The sequence below is a fragment of the Suncus etruscus genome, chromosome 13 (assembly GCF_024139225.1).
Source record: "Suncus etruscus isolate mSunEtr1 chromosome 13, mSunEtr1.pri.cur, whole genome shotgun sequence".
Taxonomy (NCBI): Eukaryota; Metazoa; Chordata; class Mammalia; order Eulipotyphla; family Soricidae; genus Suncus; species Suncus etruscus.
The window spans coordinates 26,531,082-26,556,646 of record NC_064860.1 but is presented as its reverse complement, the minus strand read 5'-3'; the positions used below and the strand labels follow the sequence as shown (position 1 = coordinate 26,556,646).

General features: G+C 41.9%; 1 protein-coding gene across 1 annotated transcript in view; it reads right to left on the bottom strand.

The window, feature by feature from the left end:
- HEG1 (heart development protein with EGF like domains 1) overlaps nt 1-25,565 on the bottom strand; it is a 106,199-nt gene that overhangs the window by 32,525 nt on the left and 48,109 nt on the right. The window contains exons 5-12 of the mRNA XM_049785532.1: nt 19,095-19,433; nt 16,633-16,953; nt 15,311-15,583; nt 12,993-14,261; nt 10,594-10,710; nt 9,915-10,034; nt 4,056-4,147; nt 34-92 (exon numbers count right to left, since the gene is read on the bottom strand). Of these exons, the coding sequence (XP_049641489.1) occupies nt 34-92; nt 4,056-4,147; nt 9,915-10,034; nt 10,594-10,710; nt 12,993-14,261; nt 15,311-15,583; nt 16,633-16,953; nt 19,095-19,433 (2,590 nt within the window). The remainder of the gene's footprint in view (nt 1-33; nt 93-4,055; nt 4,148-9,914; nt 10,035-10,593; nt 10,711-12,992; nt 14,262-15,310; nt 15,584-16,632; nt 16,954-19,094; nt 19,434-25,565) is intronic.

Below are 25,565 nucleotides of genomic sequence, written 5' to 3'. Positions count from 1 at the left end.
AGGTTCCTAAGCAAATGTGATTCTGTAACATACCTGGAAGCATGAACTGTGGATTTCATATAGCCAGGTAAGGGTGAAAAACAGATATTTAACTGAAAGGAAGAAGAGGTTTGTCATTAAATGAGTTACACAAAAACCCACCACCTAGAACCAATGTCGCATTTTCAGGATAAAACAGGCATCTTCCAGCCTTCATGTTGTCAGCAGGAGGCTTCACAGAGATTGGTGTCCTTTTTTTTTCTTTTTTTTGGTTCCCCTCTTAAAGGCCTTTCTGCTCCCATTTTGTTGTTCAGAGGACTATGACAGATAGTAAATCAGTGGGGAGAATCTTGGCAGGAAGATATTGAGAACAGCACCCTGGGATGCCGAGCATGTTCAAAGAAGCAGCTCTGCTCTGAGATCCAGCTCACAAAGGGCCCAAGCAGCAGTTGTTTGGCCTCTGGCTAGGAAGCAGGCCTCACTAAAAAGGCTGGACTCCTTTTAGCTTCTGTAGGTCTGGCAGGTCTGCCACAAACCCCTCAAAAATCTACTGTGAGCTTAGCTGACTCAAAGATAGGGCCTTTCTCAAAGGCTCTCCATGTGCATTGTATTATGTGGGTCAAGAGCCCTTTTGTTGAGAGCAAATTAAGAGCATTTCTTCCACATGTGCTTCGTAGTACCGCTAAAGCGAGTAGCAGAGCAATTCATGGCACAAAGCACCTGGCCTGATTCTAGGCTCCTCCCTACAAGGGACTGGGGCAACAGACCCTTTAATGCAGCAGAGGGACTCAAACCATGCCCAGCACAGATTCCTCCCCTCCCATTCTTAAAGTCCACCCATGAATATCTCTCACTCAAGATGACAGATCCAAACACAAGATATTTCAGACATTGTGACATGGCTTCAAACTCCAATAGATAATGACTAACATCTTATTAAGTAGTAGTAGTAGTAGTAGTAGTAGTAGTAGTAGTAGTAGTAGTAGTAGTAAACTTTTGTCTCAAGTTAAAAAAAAATGACACATTTTAGAACAGAATAGCCCCTCTGGAAAGACTTTGTTCAGGGGTAGAGAGAGGACAACACTATTGGTGGGAATGCCCCTGATTCAATGTCACTGTGTACCTAAAAAATATTACTGTGAAAGATTTGTAATCCACTTTGGTCAAAAGAAAAGTTATTAATAAAAAAAAAGGGCTTTGTTTTCTTGGAGGCTGCAGGCCACTTCTGATCACCTAAAAGGTAGTATATGGTGGGGAGTTCGGGGACTGGAAGGTACTTAATTCACCCTATACCTCCCTTTATAGAAAAAAAAATCATTTGATGTACCTCTGGAAATGTACCCTCCTTAAATGAAAAGAAACTACTCCTCTATTTGTACCTGAGGTTACTATCATCACCCTGAATTGTATCACCACCAGTGGGGTGTTTCCATCCACTATAGCAACACTGGATTATATCAGATGAGCTGATGTGAGGGGCAGGAGGCTGAGGTCAGTCGTAGAGATTTGTTAGTTATAGAGCTCCTTGAGAGCTATAGAGCTCCCCTGAGGGTGATACTGATCCAACACTGATGCTCAGAGGAGGCTCCACAGTTCAGGGGAAGGAACAGTCAGAAGCAAGTCTTCAGGACCCTTCATTTTCCCGGCCCAGGTGTCCCCTTGGCTGAGTGTAACCTGGATCTATTCCCTGTACTAAACTATAACCATGATTATAACCACACTCAAGAAAATAAGTGAGTCCTTTTAGAAAATCTGAAGGTTATTTTGGGATTTGCAAACTCACAACTGGCATGAGAAGTGAGAAGTGAAGATGTAAAAAGTGAGTGTGGTTTAGTGAGCTGACTCCTAGGTTCGTCCCTGCTCTGTGGGAACTCAATGTCCACCTCCTATCGCCTGCCTGGCCCCATCTGGGATGGTGTCAGTAAGGCACTGGTAAGCTGCCTACTTTGGGAATCATCTCTGGAAGATGCTAAGAAAGAATTAAATCCTGTGTTTTACTTTTCGTAAAAGTCACAGTTCTAGAAAATCTGACAGGTTTTGACTAATCTGCTAACTCTGACAAATAACGATTGAATACATAAAATTGATATCAGAAGTTAATTCATCTCTAGACTTATTTTAATAAAAAAATTCTAATTTTTTAAATATCAAATCTTAGACTGAAGTAGCAGTTGATATACAAAATTTACTTCTTGAGCTTCATGTATATATCTTTTTTTACTTCCTCTTCATTTCCTGTCCTCCTCCAACCCCCCTACCTCCACACACTCAGACAAGAAGGCAAAGAGGGATAAAAGAATCAAAGGCCCTAGAAAATCTATGCAGTAAATTCCCAACCTGCATAATTAGGATTAACTGCCTATAACATGTGTTTTCTTTCTCTATCTTTTTTACACCCAATGTTACTTGGGGATTACTCTCAGATCAATGCTCAGGTTTTGCTCCTAGTGGTACTAGGGGGCCAATTGGTTCGAGGAGACTATGCACTGTTTAGTGGGCTTTCTGCATTCAAAGAATGTGTTCTAGACATTAAGCCATCCTCACTGTGTTCTGGGTTGCTTTTTCTAAAGGATCATTCTGAAATAGAAGAGATATGCCTCCTGTTTTGGTAGAAAACAAAACAAAACAAGGTATATCCAAAGAAAGGAAGATACTGTTGCCAGGCCAAAATCAGCTACAAAACATCAAGTCTGTACCCCTCAGGAAGTGCAGGAACTGGGATCTTATGAGATTTTCAATAATTCAGGCACTCCCCAGAAAAGGCTGAACCTCCTCAGGAAAGGAAAAACGTCAGCAGGAACAAAATGCCATAATAAGAAATCTAAAAGAACACAGAAGATGCAAAATCCTTGTCCTAGGAAAATACCCTAGCAACAGACTCCTATCTACATAGAAAACTCCACATTGGGCAGTTTGGAGAAAACATAAAAGCAGCTTTGCCAAAACAAGCAAAACATTCCACTTTGGATTCACTGACATCCCAATTTGGAGTGTGTGAATTATTTTCTTTTACTTGAAAAGACTCCTCTCTGAAGATGCCTGAATTTTCTCTTGATTGGAATAATCTTCCTTTCTCACTCTTGAATGAAAATGCTTTTGTGTTTTTGTTTGGTATTGGTGTTTTTTTTTTTTTTTGGGGGGGGGGGGGCACACACACACTACAGTGTTCAAAGGTTACTCCAGACTCTGGCATTAGTCCTGGCAGGCTTCAGAACCATATGGGACAATGGGGATCAAACCCAAGTCTGTCTTATGTAAAGCAAGCAACCTACCAGCTGTACTATTCTCCGGCCCCTAATGATATTTCTTTAATGCGCTATTCATCTCCTCCTGAAATACTTTTCTGTGGCTGTAGGCAACAAATTTGGCAAACCTGGGCTGAGATCAGGAGTGATTTTTCGCTTCCTGCAAAAAGAAATCCTTTGCTCCTGACTGAATTCCCTGGGAACTCAGATAGCAGGGATCATTTTCCACACTCCAGAGATAAAGCTGATACCAAGTGCAGCCTCACAAACTGGGCTGGTAGGACACTAGCATCATCGCCTTGTAGGCCTATGGTCAACTTTTATCACCCTAAATCCCCAAGGCATGTCCCAGGGAATTTGAAAGGTCAAGGGGTCAAGGCACTTGAATTTTCTGCTGAAGCTTCCACCTCCCATACCCCCACCTCTCCTAGAGACTCCACTAAATTCTGAAACCATATGGGAAATTCACACAGCATTTCAAGAGCAGAAGGAGTAGCAGGATTATCTGAGTTTTTCTCCTATCCCAACATCTCTTTGTGGTTTCTGTCATCTCACAGTCTGTGACAGTGAGTGCAGTGCTCAGGGAAGAGATGCCCTGGCACTGAGAGAGAAATATGAGGATATGTTTCAAGATACTTGTACAGGGTACCTCTGGTTGTCCCTACTTGTACTTCAGAGGCTTAATTTTACCATGAACTTAGCCTTTCAAACATAACCAGGAAGTATAGCTCATGTCTAGGAGGTTCCCATTTCTGAATAAAAGCACACACAAAAACCAAATAACTCTATAGTAGGAAACAGAATGACAGAGATACTTTTCAGGACACTGACCATTCTGGTGATCTTGTTTTCAACTTCATGTAGCTCCACGGTGGCATTAAGAAGAGTTTTCTTGATCTTAAACTCTGCTACATAGGTCCTCACTAAAAATAAAAACAGGGCCTTGTTAGATTGTCTGACAGGCTGGCCTCCATGGGGATGTATGTTTGCAAATCTCCAGCTGTTATGCGAGCTCACAAGACAATCTCCTGCCTGTCTTATTTGCTGTTATGGGAGCACATCCAATGATGCAATGGTGTTCAGGGACTCTTCCTGGTCTGAGTTAGGGGATCATGCAGTGCTGGGATAGAACCCAATGATTTTCTCCTATTTTTCTCCCTGAGACTAAAAACTCTTCCTCTTCCAGGCTTGAGTTTCTGCTGAGTGAACTGAAGGTGCAGCCTAAAAAAAAAAATCTCTAGGTGAGACTCCAACCAGAATTTTGGATGTGTGAGATATGTTGCGATAAGGAGGCTTCTAGACCAGTGTTTCTCAGTCTTCTCACTATAATCCCTTCCTGTGGCTCCCGCAGCCCAACGGTTGACCCCCTTTGTCTTAAGCCATACTTATTCACTTATGCCTTCACTTATTCATCATTGGCCCCCTTGGAATATTCTGGAACATTCATGATACATCAGAATGTCTCAGGCCCCCTGTTGAGAAACACTAGGCCTCCCGTATATGACCTCCCACATAAAAGTTGCTTCCTAAAGCTGTGGCAGAGGAGAGCCAAGCTGGTCTGAATGCCACACTCAAAGGTAAAGGAGAGGAAAATATGATATTAGATCCCCCAAAATGTTTATTGGGTTATCTAGAGCTTTATGAGCAGAGAGCTCTTGTTTTCCAGGGCTTTTACTGGATTAACACATCTTCACCATCAACAGTGTCGCATTTCCCTTTTCTCATCACAATCCTTCTGTGCAGCTTCCTCTTCTCTCACTCTGAGGAGATGCCTTTTTTATCATTGATAAAAGAGGTTTCCAGAAGTTACCTAGCTTCTCAAAATTACTCAGCTCTCGGGGCCGGAGAGATAGCATGGAGGTAAGGCGTTTGCCTTTCATGCAGAAGGTCATCGGTTCGAATCCCGGCGTCCCATATGGTCCCCCGTGCCTGCCAGGAGCAATTTCTGAGCATGGAGCCAGGATTAACCCCTGAGCACTGCCGGGTGTGACCCAAAAACCACAAAAAAAAAAAAAATTACTCAGCTCTCAAGGGTCAAAATGAACATATGCTCATCTTCCAAGTTCTTGGTTTCCCTGTTATACTCCCATCCCTGAGGAATCAGGTATTCTGAGGACAGCCACAAGGATTTAGAGAAGAGGACCAAACCTATGAGCCCTGCCCCACTTCAGGTGACTGCAGAACTCAATGATTACCAGACACATGATGAAAACAATCCAGATTCAAAATAGTTGGGTTCAGACATGAAAGAAGGCAAACTCATTTTTAAGCCCCATTTCATCCCTAAGAGACTATTCTAGTTAACATCCACTTGAGCTGATTGGGCCAGAGGGAAATGGAACTTATAAATGGGCAGGCCACCAAACATGAGTTTAGCCTGCTTCATATCTGGCTCTTAGTTTCCTTTATATTAAACTCATATCCTTCCCTCAGGACAAAATAATAATAATAATAATAATAATAATAATAATAATAATAATAGCCCAAACATAAAATCTCATGAAGCTGCTCTTTCTGAATGACTTTGCCTGCTGAATTCAGAAAAGATCCACAGATGAGTTAGGGAAAACATTTAACATCTTATACTTACTATCTAAAGCTCTTAATACTGATTGAACATCTTTTTGCTTGTTCTACAGTTCAGTGAAGCCAGCTGCTCAGGACTCTTTCTGAGCAGCAGGGAGCTCTTTAAAACATTCCTGGCCAAATGAAAGCACTGCAGCATGCTTTAATTTGCATGTTCCTCTGATGTTTATGAACAATGAAGATAAATGACTTGAAAAGGGAATGATTATTGTTAACACAATAGAGCGACAATCCTCAGTGCTGGGACACACAGAGGCTTCCAGAACAGGCCTGAGCTCCCTCAACCACCGGGCTCACTCACACAGCTTTAGACCTGAAGCTCTGTGTGGGAAAGGGCATGCTAAGTGTTAGCAACACAGGTCTTCTCTCAAGAAGGACAGTTCAAGTGGCTTCTTTTGACCATGAGAGAGGAGGCTCACCCATAAGCCTTGTTCTCTCCCTGGTGCATGCACACACAAACACACACACACACACACACACATACACACACACACACACACACACACACCTCCTGTTTTGTTGCCCACCTGAAGGCAATCTTGATTTCAGATTTCACTGCCAATTTACACAGGTTAGCTAAAAATCTTTTTAAAAGATCCATAATTGAGGCCGGAGCAGTGAAGCAAGAATTAAGGTGTATGCCTTGCATGCACTAGCCTAGGACAGACTGTGGTTCAATCCCCTGGCATCCCATAGGGTCCCCAAGCCAGAAGTGATTTCTGAGCGCACAGCCAGGAGTAACCCCTGAGCATCACCAGACATTACCCAAATACCAAAAAAAAAAAAAAAAAAATCCATAATTAAGGGGCCCAGAATGACAGTTCAACAGGCTTCTATTTCCTTGCTTTGTTTACAGGAGGTCCAAGTTCCATGTCCAGCAATGCATGATCTCCTGAGCTGCCACCAGGAATAATGCAAAAAGCAGGGAGCTACAAGTAGGCCCTCAGCACTGCCAGGTGCAACCCACAAACAGACAAAATGCAAAAGCAAAAATAAAATGCAATTATGACGTTTCACACAAAGTCCTTTGTTTTCAAATCTGGTCCAAGAGGTTGACAACAAATGTTAAATAATTAACATTTGTGACCGCAGAGATAGCATGGAGGTAAGGTGTTTGCCTTGCTTGCAGAAGGTTGGTGGTTCGAATCCCAGCATCCCTTAGGGTCCCCCAAGCCTGCCAGGGGCAATTTCTGAGCATAGTGCCAGGAGTGCTGCCAGGTGTGACCCCCCCCAAAAAAAGAATTAACATTTAACTCCCCCATCCAGAGTGCAGCCTTTCCAACCTTTACTAAAAGAATACATTATTCTAGTTTTATTTTATTTGGAGAGAAGGTCATGTGGCAGTACTCAGGTGCTATTCCCAGCTCAGTACTTGGGAGTTATTCCTGATGGTGTTTGGGACATAATGTAGTGCCTGGGCCTCCCAACTGCAAAGCATGTGCTCCAACCCTTTGCACAGTCTCCCCAGTGCCATCATTCTATTTCATCTTCATGATAACCCTGAGTAGGAAGCAAAGCCCAGTGGTAATCAATTTTGTAGATGAGGAAACTGATGTTCAGGGTCCCTGTGCTGTGGTTGGTGGTCCAGGCTTTTTAAATTCTTGGACAAGTCCATTTTCCGTATTGCATTGACATAAATCACTTTCTTCTCTTTCATTCACCACTACCAACACCACCTCTTCAACACTCCCCCCCACCCTTCCTGGGGCAAAATCAAGGTCAGACTCTCTGAGAATCTTCTTTAAACAAGGTATGTGTTTTATTATTGAGTCCCATTGCTGACTCTCATCTCCATTCTTAAATAGGAAACTGGTTTATTTCTTATAAGACATATCCAAAAAGGTACAGATTGTGCAAAAGTAAATAAACTATTAGAGAAAAATTTTAATTTTAGGATTAAAGTTTCATCTTGACTAATGTCTATGTTCTTAAGAGGGTTTTTTCTTTAATGATTTATCTTAATCCTTGTAATTTTTTTCAATTATTTTTTGGCAAGCAATTTCCAAGAGTATTCAAGGTCCTGGGTCACTTTAGGGAGTGTCCAGGTGATATCAGTCAGAAAAGCATATATTCAATCACTGGAACCACAACCCATTTCAAGAAGGTATTTTAGAGTTTTCAAAAGGCTATAGATTAGTAAAGGCCCAAGCTTCTTAAGAAAGTCAGCGATTCCCCCTCCAGATTCCTATCTGGAGATAGGAATTTGTACAAATAACAACTTCAAAGGACACCCATAACTGTTCTCTCAGAAAAAATATTTACTGAACTTGTTTGTTTTTGAGTATTTAAGTTATTCTAATTTGGGTCACTTTACCTACTAGTTTCCTTAACCAGCTACATCCAATTTCTTATCCAGCGAAATTCTGTTTATTTATTTATTAATTGATTGGTTTTGGGGCCACACCTGGAGAGCTCAGAAGTTACTCCTGGCTCTGTGCTCAGAAACCAATCCTGACAAGCTTGAGGGACCACATGGGATGCCGGGAATCGAACCGGGTCCATCCTAGGTCAATCACATGCAAGGTAAATGCCTTACCACTACGCTATCTCTCTAACCCTATACAGCTAAATTCTTTACATCTAAAAGTCTTCAATGTGAGCACTGAGCTTGGCATTAGTTATACCCTGTGTGCAAGGAAGTGCTTCTGGTCAGCACATGGTTGTATGATGGAAGGCCCTGTGGGCCAGTCTTGACCTTCCATGAAGCAGTGCTCTGGCTGGCTGCTCAGTGTCTTGTCAGATTATTGCTTTGACTTGAGGATTTTATTTGCTTTTAAACCTTTCAAGTGCAGATTATTTCTAAAATCAACTAGCTTTGTGATTCCATCCAATTATGGAATGAAATATGACAAACTGCCTGGTACATTTCAACACAGAGGCTTTGTGAAAAAGTATCTTTCTGTGGACAAGAACATGAAGGTCATTTGAAAATGAAAACACTCAGTAAATGTGGCATATAACCAGGGTTTCTTCTCTTTTAAATAATGTGATTAATAAATATCCTTCGGATATGTGTTTTTCTCCTGACAGGAGGAAATGATTAAGTAATAAAAGTTTTATATGCAAAATGGTGACATATTTATATTATATCAAAAAATTATACTTAATTTTAATTAATTTAAATTAATTAATTTAATATTAATTGTATTGATTTTAATTAATTTAATAATTAAATATATTTATGTTGTCATTAAGATGTTTGTTTATATGTTATTTTTCTTTTTTCTTTTTTTTTTTGGTTTTTGGTTTCTTTGGTTTTTGGGCTACACCCGGCAGTGCTCAGGGGTTACTCCTGGCTGTCTGCTCAGAAATAGCTCCCCTCCCGGCAGGCACGGGGGACCATATGGGACACCGGGATTTGAACCAACCACCTTTGGTCCTGGATCGGCTGCTTGCAAGGCAAACGCCGCTGTGCTATCTCTCCGGGCCCTATATGTTATTTTTCATAACATGAAACCATGTCTCTGATATACAAAGCTTGTATAAATATCATCTGGTTAGGGCTAGAAAGGTATTACAGGATAGAGTACTTACATAATATGTGGCCTACACCTGATATGTTCCCCTGAGCACTGCCAGAAATGTGCATAGCCAGGAGTAAGCCTCAGGTCAGTTATGTGTAGCCTTAAAATAAAACCAGCTAGGGGCCGGGTAGGTGGCGCTGGAGGTAAGGTGTCTGCCTTGCAAGCGCTAGCCAAGGAAGGACCTCGGTTCGATCCCCCGGTGTCCCATATGGTCCCCCCAAGCCAGGGGCGATTTCTGAGCGCATAGCCAGGAGTAACCCCTGAGCGTCAAACGGGTGTGGCCCAAAAAAAAAAAAAAAACAAAAAAAAATAAATAAATAAAACCAGCTAAAGAAACAAATATCATCTGATTTCATTATATAGAAAACAATGCACACAAAAGAGATAACAAATAAAGAACTATATCTCTATGAGGTTGAATAATCAACAAGATCTTCCATGTCTCTCTCTACTTTGATTTATACCTCAAATGAATAATGATCTTGATTGGGGGGGGGGAACCAATGAATATTACTTGGTAAAATATACTTTAATATTTTAGTGCTCAAGACAGTCTAAAACTAAGGACTATTTCTCTTACCTAAACTGCATATTCCTTTTTCCAACTGATACCCAACTGGGCATTTGCACATAAAGGATCCCTGTGTATTATTGCACACAGCGAGGGACGGACAGGGATTCGAGAGGCATTCATTCACATCTGTGAAGGACAGAAAACAAGGCCATGATGAATTTAAAGTAGCAAACAAAATAATCTAGTAGCATAAATCTTTACTGAGGGCCAGATGGCTCTAGGCCTGGTAGAGTCCCAGAAAGTGGGATGTATCAAGATCTGCAAGTGGTGGCCAACTGTAGATGGTGGAGTCAGTCTTGCTGGATAAAGATGATAACAATATGTTAATAAGCAGATTTCACTGGAGGGAAAAATATGGACTCCTTCAAATAACAACTGAACCATGGACTTTAATAAATCTCTCATATTTTAATAATGGAATGATTTTAATCATCATATGTTGGGGAGTTTCCAAGCAAAGGACAGGAGCAGGGAGGTACTGGGATTTCTGGGGAGCTGATGCTGGTCAGGGGTGACAAGAGTCTCAGGTACTGAGGAATGGAGCCAGATCACAGAGGTGGGAACTGCCTGATCTACCCAAGCACTCTTTCAAAGAAGTAAAGTGTTGGTGAAAGATCCCACTGCCTGATATTTGGGAATCTGGGGAAGATCTTATGTTGGTGTACACAATGGCTTTTCCCCTTACCCACACTGCAGTTGTCCCCTTGCCAGGAGGGTGAGCACACACATCGATACCCACGGCCAAGGGGCTCCTCTATGCATCTGCCACCATGGAGACAAGGACTAGAGGCACAGCTGTTCACTAAAAACACAAATAAAGAAGGAACAAAGCAGTTAATCACTGAGGGAATGTGAAGTCAGCCCTAGGAAAATATTTTATATCCACAGCCAATATTTGATTCCTGCTTGTTTCTGTTTACTTGCCCTGAAAGGCCATACTAAGGAAACAGAGTAGTTTCCTAAGAGGTACAGAAGCAAGGCAGGGGAGTGAACATGGACATAGGCTATGCACGTGGAGAAGTGTCAAACACCTGAGTCTCTGAACACAAGATCAAGTTCAAATCCAAATGGTCACTTGGCTCATTAAATTGTTTTTGTGGCCTGCAGAAATTCTGTTTCTATCAATGTCTGTTTTATATACATGATTGGGAGAAATAAATCCTGGCCACTCTAACATCCTGTCACAGATTTCCTCTCAGCCTAAAACTCAAAATGGAACTTGGGTTCCACAGATCATGTGATCGCTTAGTGAAAATATGGGGCTGAGCACTGCAGAGCCTTTTCTTTACAGAACTGATTTGAATGTATCCAGAGGCAAGGAGGCTTCCAAAAGGTCAACTAAGCTCCTAGCTCCCAAGGGCCAAACTGTCTTGATCTATATCACTGATCATGCTTCAGTTCTATAAAAAATGCTTAGTCAAGGTTCCTGACATAAACTCAAGAGGTTGGACAAGCAAAGGAAATGAACAGTCTAGAATTCTACCTCCAAGGAAAATGGGGCCAAATCTAAAAAAAATGCTTACTTATGTATTAATTACTTATGCATTTATTTATGTATTAATTTAATTTAATGTATTTATTTGGAAGCATTCCAAGCAGTGCTCAGAGAAGCTGTTGGCACCCCCCACAGTCGGTGATTCTCAGGCAACCTAGCCAGTTCAATGAAAGAGTCTGAGGCTATGTTGGCAATGCTAATGGTTATTTGGGCCATCCCAAAGAACCTCCAGGATAGCATATGGCATTCCTCTGGGACATCATAGTGCTAGGGATAAAATGGGGGTCAGCTGCATGCAACATAGGTACCTTAACCTCTCTCTAGCCCCACTTGCTCCCTTAAGGTAAATCCAATCAAAAATCGCTGCACAGATATAACTCCACCTCCAGACACTAAACACATGGTCACTGTTCCAAATAATACATGAGCAGCCAGTAATGATGCTCCTACTATTTGCTCATAGATTATCAAGGCAATAGTGATCATCAGTTCTCAGAAAGCTGCTCAGTTACATGCCATCAGATGCTGGGATATATTTATCTCCAGAAACAAAGCTTTATGAGTCTGTAAATTTCCCAGAGAAAGGATGCAAAGACTCATCCAGCAGTACTCAGATCCCTGTGATGGGGATGCTGATGCTGAGTGGTACTCCAGGGCTGGTGGCAGGCTGGCTAGTGGTTCTTCAGCCTCACCATGGAGAGCAGCTGACTTATGGGAAGTCACCTGCTCGCCTCTACAGAGCACCTCTCTGCTTCCTAAAGAGATCAGTCTCCATGCCATCCTTTACCCACAAAAGGCTTCCTTTCCTAGATCTGGACAAGCCAAATATGCAATTCTGTTGTTATTTGTGGGTACGTAGCTGGTAATTGCTGGGGGAAGGGGTGCACCACTGGAGCACTCCTAACAGTACCCAAGGCCCCACGTGGTTCTGAAGATTAAACCCAGGGCCTGACTCTACCACACAGGCCATATTTCTGACCCCAAATGTACAATCTGCAATAAAACACTAGAAGACCTACTTGCATTTACCTTTCCTAAAAATAACTTTGTTTTCTTTGTGCCAGCAACTCTTGACACAAAGCACAAGAGCTTTGTGCTGGAGTTCCTGGCATTCAATCACCATAAGAATACAGGTTCATCATCTTCTTATGGCAATTCTTCTACCTGTATTTATCACCTAGTAACAAAATCCAGGGAGACAACAGGGATGACTGGTTTGGGGCAAAGGGGATCTGACCCTGAAGCATGATCATATCACTCATATGAACCCCTATGCCTCTGGACTTCTAGTTCTGCATCTTCCACCCCTGCCTTGGAAAGCTCTTGCCATGGTGGGGGTACACATGGCCAATGTATTATCAACTGATGTCATAGAGGGTGAGTGTTCCTGACCTGCCTTCTGAAAGAAGGTTGAAATTCAGGTGAGATAACAAGGCCCACTGTAACAAAATTTCATGTTTTAAGCACTTCAATAGGAAACACTGGAAATCACAAAACAGACACCCAGCTATTCACCAATACTAATCACTATAGCTATACCTTCACACAAGCATGAAGCTGGCTGGGTCATCAAGGCTCCTAAGACCTACCTGTGGCAGGTGACAATGAAACCTTTGGAGACTGTGTGTTGTGCTGAGATGTGGGGGTCAGCACTTCCGCTGTTGAGATTTCCAGGGTGTGGGAATCAGGAGAAAATGTATGGAAATGTGATGTGTGGCTGTACTCTCTTGAAATGCCAGGCTCTGAGGTTGCTTCCTTAGCAGGTGTAAAAACACTGCTCTGAGGAATGGATCCAGGCACAGCTTGGGTATGTACAGGGCTCCTCTGTGTGGTGATGGGACCCTCTGTTGTAATAAGTGACAAGAAAATTCCAGGACTGGTCGGCGAAAATTTCTCAGTTTCTGGCTGCACGGTGGTGGGGCTGGTAGCTGCAGTACTGGTTGCATAGCTGGAAGTGGGCTCAAGTGGTGGCAAAGACTGAAGGGTAGTGGTGATCACAGTAGGTGAGGTTTGGGCTAATCTGATGCTGGTAGCTGGCAGTTCTGGATCAGTGAAGGCCTTTGTTAAGATCGCAGGCCCCAGGATACCAGAAGTAGAGTTCAAGGTTCCAGCATTGGGGGCCTCTGTGGGCAGAGATTCCAGGCTCGCTTCTGAGTCCGTGATGACTGTCTCATGGTCTACCAGGCTGGGGTTCTTAGTGTTTATGGTATGATTACTGGGGAGTGTGACCTCAGATGATGCTATCGTAGCCATTTGAACTGAGGTCCTTGGTAACGCAGCAGTGGTTGGGAAGATGGCATGAGAGGCAGAGGTCCATGTGCTACGGATTACTGGTGAAGAAGGTGGTAAGGAAGACAGTGGGGTGGGTGTGCCAGGGATGGGGTGCAGTACAGAAGTGAATGCTCTGGTCAATGGCAAAGGCTGCTGGGGTTGTGACACTGAGGGCAGAGGCAAAGGAGGCCCCGAAGATGAAGGAGGAAAAGACGGGTTACCCACAGAGGCAACCTCGGAGCCCAGCAGAACCGTGTTGGACATGTTCACCGTGGGGCTGAGGGAGGGCATATGGGCTGTGTGAGGCACCAGGGATGTGGCAGACAGCCTCACATGTTCCTCATCAGAAATGACAGCTTTGGTCCCTTCAGACAGTACCCCAGAGGAAGGCAGATGTTGGGAGCTGGATGGGCCAGATTCATGCACCAAGAAGGTCGCACTGGCACGCAGCGCAGAAGCAGAACTGTTCTCTGTGATGGACAACAGTGCCCGCTCCCCTTTGGTGAAAGTGGAGGAGATGTAGGTATGGTCGTCAGTTCGATGCTCTAAATCAGAGCCACTCCTAGCGTCTTGGTTGCTGCCAGTGACTGCAAAGGGAGGGACAGGGGAAACAAATCAAAGTTAGGTTAGCTAAGCATATAGGAAACAGGAGGAAGCATTCCCACCTTCAGGAGCTGTTGACACCCTCTGAATACAAAGTGGGGGAGGATGGGGTTTACTTTCCTCCCAAGGAGTGTGGGTGTAGCCAAAGATAAAGGAACAACAAAGATTAGGATTAAGGTCTCTTTTCAAGTCTACAGGATCTGGGCTTTTTTTTTAGTTAGTTAGTTTGCCATTGGGGGGATTGTTTTTGTTTAGGAGGGGGGTTTACTCCTGGCTCTGCACTCAGGAACAGTCTTGGTGAGGCTCAGTGGTCCATATGTTGGGCTGGGGATCCAGCTGGAGAGGGCTATGTGCAAAAAACCCCTGAACTCTCTCTCCAGTCCCTACAGGTTGGCTTTTTTGTCATAACAAGTCATGGTGCTCGGGGCTTCTCCTGATGGAGCTCAGAGGATCATGCAATACTGGAGCTTGCTCGCACTACCTGCAAAGTATTCTCTCCAGCCCACTGAGCCATCTCCCTGTTCTCCCACAAACTTCTTTGACCAAAGCTCTAAAAATACCAAGTAGTGCAAATAGTTGAAAAGAAAAACTCGGGGCCGGGTGGTGGCGCTCGAGGTAAGGTGCCTGCCTTACCTGCGCTAGCCTAGGAGACGGACCGCGGTTCGATCCCCCGGCATCCCATATGGTCCCCCAAGCCAGGAGCGACTTCTGAGCGCATAGCCAGGAGTAACCCCTGAGCGTCACCGGGTGTGGCCCAAAAACCAAAAAAAAAAAAAAAAAAGAAAAGAAAAACTCTCCTAAATTTCCATGTCCCCTATCTAATCAGATTTTTCTTTCCAGAGAACTTGTCCTTCACCACCCTGTAATGATCTTCTGGCATCAAGCATCCTGGCAGACCACCAAACACTGGGCTTGAAGCCCTAAGTGGGGAAAGGGCTGAAAGCAGAACGAGGAGGAACCCATAAATTTCTCTCACTAACAGGCATATCAAAGACACAGAGCAAAAGGAATGAGGGAGGGTTCTGCCACTTACCTCCAAGGACTCGGGAGCCCAGGCGGGCAATACTGATAGCTGTTGCATTCCCATGGGGAGTGGTACTCTCGGAATGTTGGGGCATAGCTGCAGAGTGCCCCAGGTCTGGGGATGCCGCAGCACTCCAGTTGGTGAGGGATCTCAAGGTGCGTTCTCCATTTCCAGTCAAAGTGGCTGATGTGTGCAGATCATGAGCAGCAGCTCCTGGTGTCCCCTCAGCAGTCCCCTTCTCTACGACAGACCTGAACTCCAGCTCAGGGTTATACGCAGTGGCTACAGAAATATCAAAAGGAGAGTCAATGCAGGGCTTGCACTGATCATAATGAATCTCAGGAATAAGCTTCATTTTGGAAGTCTTGGGCCAAAAGATTTCCCTCTACCACTTTCTCAGGGTCTCTATGTGCAGTTTACAATATGCTTGTATGCAATGGCACTTGTAAAGAGTATCAGTGGCTGAAACTTCAGGCACTATGGATTAGTCTATCTGTCACCATGCAGAAGTGTAGTCTGCAAGGGTGCCTGCATGTCTGCCTATACTCACACGTCTGCAATGCTTACAAACAGTATTGGTGAGTAAAACCTTGCAGGTGCTATCTATGGATTAGCTTCTCTTCCCATGCAGAAGATCCGTGTGCATTAGAGCATGTGCACATGCCTGCAAACAGTATCAGTGGCTGAACTATCAAGGGGAGTTGTGGTTAGTATTATCTGTCACCTTGCAGAGAACAACACATGTGTACATGCTGTCCCTGCATATGTGTGTGTGTGTGTGTGTGTGTGTGTGTGTGTGTGTGTGTGTGTGTGGTGTTTGCAAAGGATATGAATGAATAAAATCTGTGGGCACTATGATTTAGCCTATCTTGTTTAGGGAACCTGAAATTATGGAAAGTTTATTACTTCAGTAAACTGGATTGATGCTGTATTTTTGTTTACAAAATGGCTTATGTCAGGATAGTGGAGGAAATGAACATAGGTAAGGAGCCTGGAGAACTCAGAGAGCTTTAGATCTTCTGACTAGGCCCAGGGTAGCCCTCCTTACTCAGATCATCCCCCACATGTCCTACAATGCATGGCCGGCATGTGTGAAGTCCTGGCTTCCAGCGCCAGCATATAACAGCAGTAGCAGTAGTAGTAGTAGTAGCAGCAGCAGCAGCAGCAGCAGCAAAGCTTGGGGATAACCAGGAATATATGGTCTGAGGGTGTGAGAGGCCCGGGGTTACCATTTCCTCACATGATTCTAACATGAGGCCAAGAGCAGAAACCCGGAAAAAAAAAAAAAACCCTCCCATCCCTTCTGTATAAAAATTCACTCAAGTGCTCACCACGTGGTGCAGAAATCTCCAAACTTTCTGAGGAGGATGAAGTGGAGGGTTTGGAGTAATGACTCTTACGCAGTGCCAGGCTACTTGTTCCTGACCTTGGGGCCAAAGCTGAGAAGTGAGTAAAACTGGAAGTGTTCACAGCTTCAGGAATGGAAGTAGAGTTTCCAGTCATATCTGTAGAGGTCTTGTCGGCCTCAAACCACTGTGCTGTACTTTTTTCTTCCTGGGCCGATTGCACTGACCTGGACACCATCTCAGTTTGCTCCGGGAGACTTCTAGTCTCTGTACTGGAGTTGTGGGCAAGAGGATGCTCACTTGATGCTACAGGCCAGAGAAAACAAGTTATTACAGGCCTGTGAACTTGGCAGCTCTTACCACATATGAATATTCTAGGAGTTGTTAAAGATGGACTGTTTTTTACTGTACAATTGGCACAAGTGGGGGGAGTTGGGGGAGTTGGGAAGGGGTCAATGTCAATAGACTAAATGCACCAGTTAAGAGATAAAGAGTGGCAAAATGAATCTAAAAGCTGTATCTAACATTCTGCTGCATACAAGAAACACATCTAAATAGTCAGAACAAACATAGACTCAAAATCAATCCAAGCAAACAACTCCCTTAAAAAAAGCTGGAGTGGCCATATTAGTATCAGATGACACAAACTTTAGACTTAAAAAGTTATAACAGACAAAGATGGACATTTCGTAATAATCAGAGATATGTACAACTGGAATAAACCACACTCCTAAATATACACCCAATGAGAAAGCAGCAAGATATTTAAAACAATTATTGACAAATCTGAAAGAAGACATCAGTAGCAATAGAATAATAGTGGGAGATCTCAATACTACCCTTGATAGGTCAACCAGGCTGAAATGCAACAAGAATATACTAGCTCTAAAAATGAACTGGAAGAAAGTGGCCTAGTAGAATATATATATATATATATATATATATATATATATATATATATATGGCACTCTACCAGGAGAAAACTGTATACACATTCTTCTCCAGGGCACCTGGTCATTCTCCAGAATAGATCATATGCTGGCCATAAAGCATGCCTCCATAAAATCAAGAAGATAGAAATTGCACAAAGTACCTTCTCAGATCATAATGCACTTATGATGAAATTAGAAGGAAACTACAAACAGACACAGAGGAAAACTTTAACACCTGAAAATTAAACAGCTCACTACTGAACAACCAATGAGTTAGAGATGAAATCAAAGAGGAAATCAAAAGATGCCTGAAACAAATGAGAACAAAGACGCAAATTATCAGAATTTGTGGGGCATGGTAAAAGTGGTACTAAGAGGAACATTTATAGCTTTACAAGAACACATCGGGAAGGAAGAAGGGGCCTACATAAATAAATAACTTAATGACACAACTTATAAAATTAGAAAATGATCAACAAAATGAACTAAAAATAGGTAGGCAGAAGAAAATAACAAAGCTTAGAGTAGAAATTAATGAAGTGGAAAACAAACAATACAATTCAAATGATCAATGAAAGCAAAAGTTGGTTCTTTGAAAAAATAAACAAGATCAATAAACCATTAACAAAACTCACATAGAAATGAAGAGAACTTAGAAAACAGGATTACAAATGAAAAGGGAGAGATCACTACAGATACTACAGAGATTCAAAGGCTAATCAGAGACTACTTTGAGAAATTCTAAGCCAGGAAATAAGAGAACCTAGAAGAAAAGGATAATTCTTGGACTCTTATAATCTACCCTGGTTAAACCAGGATGATCTAGCATATCTAAACACAGGAAAAAATAAAAAACAGAAACACTCCCAACTAGCTTTAATGAAGCTAATATCACCCTGATTCAAAACAGAGATGCTACAGAAAAGGAAAACTACAAAACAACATCCTTAGTGAACACAGATACAAAGATCCTCAATAAAATCCTATCAAATAGGATTCAACATCTCATTAAGAAGGTCACACACCACGACCAAGTAGGTTTCATTCCAGGAATACAAGGAGGATTTTACATACGAAAAACAATCAACATAATACACCATATCAGCAAAATAAAAAAATAAAAAACCGTATGATCATGTCAACAGATGCAGAAAAAGCATTTGATAAGGTCCAACATCCATTCATAATAAAAACTTTCAACAAGGTGGGAATGGAAGGAATTTTTCTCAACATAGTCAAGGCCATTTACCACAAGCCCAGGGCAAATATTATACATAATGGAGATAAATTAAAATCCTTTCCTCTAAAAATCTGGTACAAGACAAGACTTGGAAGTTCGGAACTTAGGAACATTGGTGAAAGGAAGGTCCCACTGGTGGTAGGATTGGTGTTGGAACATTGCATTCCTAAAACAACTCTATTATAAACAGCTTTGTTAATTACTGTGTCTTAATAAAATTTAAAGTAAAAAGTAAATAAGTAGCCATAACAGATCAAAAAGTCCTTAAAACTTACCTGGGGTATCATTTGGCTGAAATCCCACTGGAAGCTTGGAAGACAGAAGGGCAAATTCACTTTCGGGGAGAATTCCTTCTCCTGGATCCTGAAGAGTGTCTTTTCTTCCTGATTCTGCCTCCAAGGGGGATGAAGAAGCAGCAGCATAAGTCACAGTGGCTAGGTCAGAGACCCCTGAGAATCTCTCTGTCTCCCCTGGAGGCCCAAAACTGACAGTGAGAGACTGAAGTGCAGGCCAGATGTTGTAGATGGTATGTGTGACACCCTTGCTGTCTGCCTGCCTGGTGGAGGAGCTCTGGAGGGCGGGAAGGCCCTTTAACATCTCTGTCCCTGCAGAAGCTAGAATGAAACACAACATTCTTCAGAGGAAAAGAAAAATCAAGTCTTTAGATATGAAACTGCCTTCTGACATCCGCAAGACTAATTCAGACATAAAAAATAGGAAATTGTGACAGATTTATTCCCTCACTGGCACCGCACAGGGTTAAGTGGAGGTCCTTCACTCAAGCATAATGAAAGTTGTTGCTAAGCTAAAAAAACAATTAGTAGATAATTTTTTGGGGCCACACCCAGTGATGCTCAGGGATTACTCCTGGCTATGCACTCAGAAATCGCTCTAGGTTTGGGGGACCATATAGATGCTGGGGTAGAACCAAGGTCCGTCCTACGTTAGCGCATGCAAGGCAAACGCCCTACCGCTTATGCCACCACTCCAGCCCCAGTAAATAAATTCTTAGATTCCAATAAGCAAGTGCCTGAGAACAGGTGAGTGGATATGGAAACTGTGTTATAGTAGAATGTACATTTACACAATGGAATACTATGCAGCTCTTAGGAAAAGTGAAGTTATGAAATTTGCTTATATTTGGATGGAAGGTAAGTATGCTGAATGAAATGAGCTAGAGGAAGAAAGACAGACATAGAATAATCACACTCATCTGAGGGATATACAAAGGGAGGCGCTGAGCACAGTGGGTAGGGCATTTGCCTTGCACACAGCTGACCCAGCTTCAATCTCCAGCATCCCATATGGTCCCCTAAGCCCTGTCAGGAATGATCCCTGAGCACAAATCTAGGAGCAACCCCTGAACACTGCTGGACGTGGCCCATAAACAGCAAAATCATAACATGAGAATAATACCCGAGGGCAAATAATGATGGGGCAAGTACAATTAAGACTGAGAAGGGTCCACTATGACAATAAGGATTGGAAATAATCACTGTGGCAAGAAATGGAACCTGAAAGGAAGTAAAGTGTTCTGCATGATATTTTTTCTGTAACAGAGTTGCAAACCACAGTACCTAAAAGGAAAAAAAGGAAGAGTGGAGACAAGACAGACAGACACAGACACACAGAGACACAGAGACAGAGAGAAGAAAAGTGTCTGCAACAGAAGCAAGCTGGGTTGTAAGTTGGCGGGGACAGGAAGGTAACTGGGGAGAGTGGTGTGGGGAAATAAACACTGGATGGTAATGGAACATTATATGATTGAAACTCAACTGTCAATGACTTTTAAACTCTGTATCTCACAAATAATTTAATTTTATATTCCATTCAGTTACTGGAAAAGAAGGAATTAAGAAGAGGTTTGAAAAATGAATGTACTTTTTTTAGTTGTTGATTTTATACAATCTATATACAAATAGGCTGTTCTTAATGAATATTTAAGTGATCTTGGAGATGTACTGTGTATAATATTCACTCAAAATTCAGACTAGCAAAAATGTAAGCAGCTTAATTTTATGTTCATTGCATGTTGATATACTCATTATTTGGAATGTGTTAAGATACAATCTATGACAGTGCACACTTATTTCATTTTTTGTATATACTAAGAATTAATAGTAAATTTAATACTTAAAAAAAGTAAAATAAAGGAAAAGAAAAATTAGGAATAAGCCACTGGTGACTGCAGTTTTTGAATAAAGGCAGGTAAAATAACTACTCTTAAATTCCTCCTTGCAAGGCCAGAGAGATAGCATGGAGGTAGGGTGTTTGCCTTACATGCAGAAGGATGGTGGTTCGAATCCCAGCATCCCATATGGTACCTGAGCCTGACAGGAGCAATTTCTGAGCATAGAGCCAGGAGTAAGTAACCCATAAGCACTACTGGGTGTGACCCAAAAACAAACAAACAAAAAAATTCCTCCTTGCAGCTTACACAGGACAAACATAGAGACAGAAGAGATTTCTGATGTATTTGAGCTTGTTCAAATGCAATTTTGATGAAAGCTCAGTACCTAGGCATGAATAAAAGTGCACAAGTTTCAGAGAATACAGCCCCCAGGTCTCTACTGAGGAGGTCTTGACTCTGCAATCAAGTTGAAATAAGAGGGCTTAGCGTCAGGAGAGATGAACTCATGAAATTTTCCTATACATGGATGTACATGGAATCTATTATGCTGAATGAAATAAGTCAGAGGGAGAGAGATAGATGCAGAATAGTCTCACTCTTCTATAGGTTTTAAGAAAAATAAAAGATATTCTTGCAATAATTTTCAGAGACTAAGAAAGGAGGGCTGAAAGTTCCAACTCACGACATAAAGCTCACTACAAAGAGTGATGAGTGCAGTTAGAAAAATAACTATTTTTTGAGAACTATCCTAACAATGTGAATGAATGAGGGAAGTAGAAAGCCTGTCTAGAGTACAGGCGGAGGTGGGGTGAGGAGGAGGGAGATTTGGGACATTTGTGATAGGAATGTTGCACTGGTGAAGGGGAGTGTTTTTTATATGACTGAATCCCAACCACAATCATGTTTGTAATCAAGGTGTTTAAATAAAAATATTAATTAAAGAAAACGGAAATAAGAGGGCTTAGAACAAGAACCCCCTGCTTCTCTCTGTCACCCTTGAGAGTTCTTTCTTGCCCACCCAATAGCCACCCCAAACTAAATAGAACTTCACTGAGGAAGTATTAGCAAAGCTGCATATCAGTATGAGACACTCATTGTTACCTATTGATTTACTTCCATTCCCAACTGGGCTCTATATACTTTATGCCATATACTACTCTATTAGGACCCTGGGAGTTATCAAAATTCTATGTTGGGAATAGTCTGCCAGATGAAATAGATGATAATGCTGGGTAATTTTCAAAAAGTTCCAGAATGGGTGGGCTCAGGATAAATACAAATTAGAATGCAAGCTTTAAATGCGGGAACCTCAGTACTTTGTGGTTCTGGATGTACTACCAGCAGTTCCCCAAAGCATGAGTCTAGAGTAGCCCCTGAGCCACCATCTGGACAAAAAGATGGAGGGGCAGGAGAAATAGTATTGTAGCTAGGGCACGTGCCTTACATGAGATCAACCTGGCATCTATCCCTGGCACTGCATATGATTCCCTGAGCTCTTTGAAAGATGATCACTGAGAACAGAGCAAGGAGTGGTTCTGAGCAGTGCAGGTGTAGCTTAAAATAAATCAAAGATAGATTCTCAAGAACAAAACTGTATGTATTCACCATAAATATTTAAAGTATTTTACTACATATTATAGTCAGAATGATTCCATTGCTGGCTGAAATAACAGAGTAAGTGATAATAAGAAATAAAGCAGAACTTAAAAAAATCTGTTATGAATGTTTTGATTTAAAAATACAAAATTGTATTCTTTGGTCAAATGTGTAGTTACTCAGCAAAAGTTTGGGTAGTTTGCTGTTAGTTCCCTTCTGTAGAGTATTTTCCAGAGGGAAGCCTGAAAACTGACCTCCGGAAAGCACACTGAAATCCTCTTTCTTAGAAAGAGTAAATTGCAGGAAAACTCCTGGGTGGGGAGAAACCTGGTACATAAGATCTCAAGGCAAAAAAAAAAAAAAAATAAGAATAATAAGTATGCTTTGCTTTTTTAAGCCAAAACTAATAATTTTTATATGTGCCTATAATGAAAGACTTTAAGTTGTTTATTATGCACCAGAATAAGCTAGACAAGTTTTCTTATAAATGGCTACTTAACGCCCCATCCAACAAACAACTGTTCCCTAAAGCACACATAAATATAAATATAGTTAAGAAGTGAGCACAGAAAGCAAAATTTTTCCGCTCACTCAAACAGACCACAGAACTGGTTATACCCAGACCACGACTCTGGCTGTTAAACTGTGAAAAAGACAAAGTAGAAATGCAGGAAACCAGTCATTAAAACAAAAAATAGATTCAAATACAGAACATCTCAGGCTACCTCCACTCACCCTATTTAAAAGCGAACACACAAAGAATGAGTTTTAGAAAACAAGTAAACACACTAGAATTATGAACCCGATCCATACTCGACCATTTGGCTTCACAAGTCTAATTTCATTTGAGTTCTCATCTATAGCCACCAAATTATCCTCATCAAATTCCTAGATGTTCTTTCAAAAATGTCTTGACTGCTTTATTTCACTCATTAAATGTACAGTGGCAATTAGGTGAACTCAGATTATATATTTGTGCAACAAGTTAATGGCCCAAAAAATACAATAGCAAAAGTCACCAGTATTTCCCTGGGCCAGAGCTTGGGAGAACATTGTTCCATCATTTCTCCATTCTCGCCATTAAAAATTGACCAACTGGGGTCAAAGCGGTAGTGCAGAGCGGTAAGGCGTCTGCCTTGCTGGCACTAGCATCGGACGAACTGCAGTTAGATCCCCCGGTGTCCCATATGGTCCCCCAAGCCAGGAGTGATTTCTGAGCGCATAGCCAGAAGTAACCCTTGAGCGTCACTGGGTGTGGACCAAAAAAATAAATAAATAAATAACTGACCAACCAAGTTGAACATGCCAGTATTTTAGTTTCATCATTACAACACAGTTAAGCAGGTACTTGGCCTTCATAATCTCATGTAACCCTCACAGTATGGCTAATGAAAAAATATGTGAATGAATGTGTGTAAGCATAACGGTAGTGTAACAGAAGTAGAAATGTCTTCCTCCCTCATGGAACTAATCTATAATCACCACTGACTATTCATTGAGCACAGGTTAATAAATCTCTGTAGAATTTATTGTGTTGTTAATCAACAGACCAACATTATTGATTCTTCAATAATCTCCCTTCCCTACTAATTTCTTCTGTGAAGCATCCATTAGATATTAAGAAGACCATCCATTTTGGAAACAGAAGCAAGCCAAGACCACTAATTTTTATAACAGATGGAAAGAATGCCCACTCATCTGGCAAAAGTTTCTGAACCCTGCTCCAATCACAACACAAAATCCTGGAACCTCAGGTTTGAGGCAGAATACTCCACTTTGGCTGACTGCTATCCAGAACTTGCCAGAAACTAGCTGAAGCAGCTGACATTTGAGAAAGAGATACTAAACCTATACACTTTTGAGTTATTTGTGCTCTCTGCCTTCATAAAGCAAAATTACCACAAAGCCATTTACCTGGCACCACATTAACTCAGCTACCCACAAAATACTTTTATGAGGTAAGACCCATTAGTAAGCCCTCAAATCCTACTGATAATCTCTATTTAAAAATAATATAATTTCTATTAAAATTTAAAAATTTAAAATTTAAATATTTTAAATATAATCTCTATTTAAAAAAATCATCTTGGCATTTTGGGGGGCCAGAGTGGTAGCACAGTAGTAGGGCGTTGCCTTACATGCAGCTGACCCAGGATGGAGGAGGGTTAAGATCCCCAGCATCTCATATGCCCCCCCCCCCCCAGCCAGGAGCGATTTCTGAGCACAGAGCCAGGAATAACTCCTGAGCACTGCCGGGTGTGGCCCAAACCAAACAAAACAAAAATCACCTTGGGAAGAACTTTAGCACAGTTTTCCACAAAACTGCAACTGGAGGCACTTTCTGAACACCTGATGACCTCTCAGCCCTTCTGCCAACACCCCAGTCCTTATATAAGTCTTCCCCTTTTGAATGAATTGTCCCAACAGACACTTCAGTCTACAGTTGCAATTGTATGCTTACTTTATCTGACAGTAATCTCATGCCCCACCCAACTTCCTTTTATGCCCTGGTGTCCAGGAAGCTCTGTACTAAATTTAGTGTGGGCTATAGCCACTCTCACACAATTCAATCTATACATATCTCTTTCCGCCTTCCTAAGGGAACTTTTCCCTATTGTTTTTCTTATTTTTGCCTCTAGTGATCAAAAAAGCTTGCACATAATAGAAAACATGCAAAGTGAGAAAGTAAAGCGACCTGAAAAAATAATTTCAAGTGGCTTTTGATCTCTTTTATGAGACTGGGTTGAGCTATCCAGGCTGAGCCATGCTTTCATGCAAATATTTGTGCCATCTGATGCACTGTTGAAAGCCAGTGACACTAGGTTGCAGCAGAAGTAGAAGAAGCTATGAGCAGTGTTTCTGTGCCACAGAGCAAGCAATAAAGCAAGGGACCAAAATGCAATGACTGAATGTATTTGGATTCACAGATGCTCAAACTATAAAAACTATTAAAAAGTTTTAAAAATCTAGTCTGGAGAGATAACCCACAGTCTGGGTAAGGCACTTGCCTTGTATATGG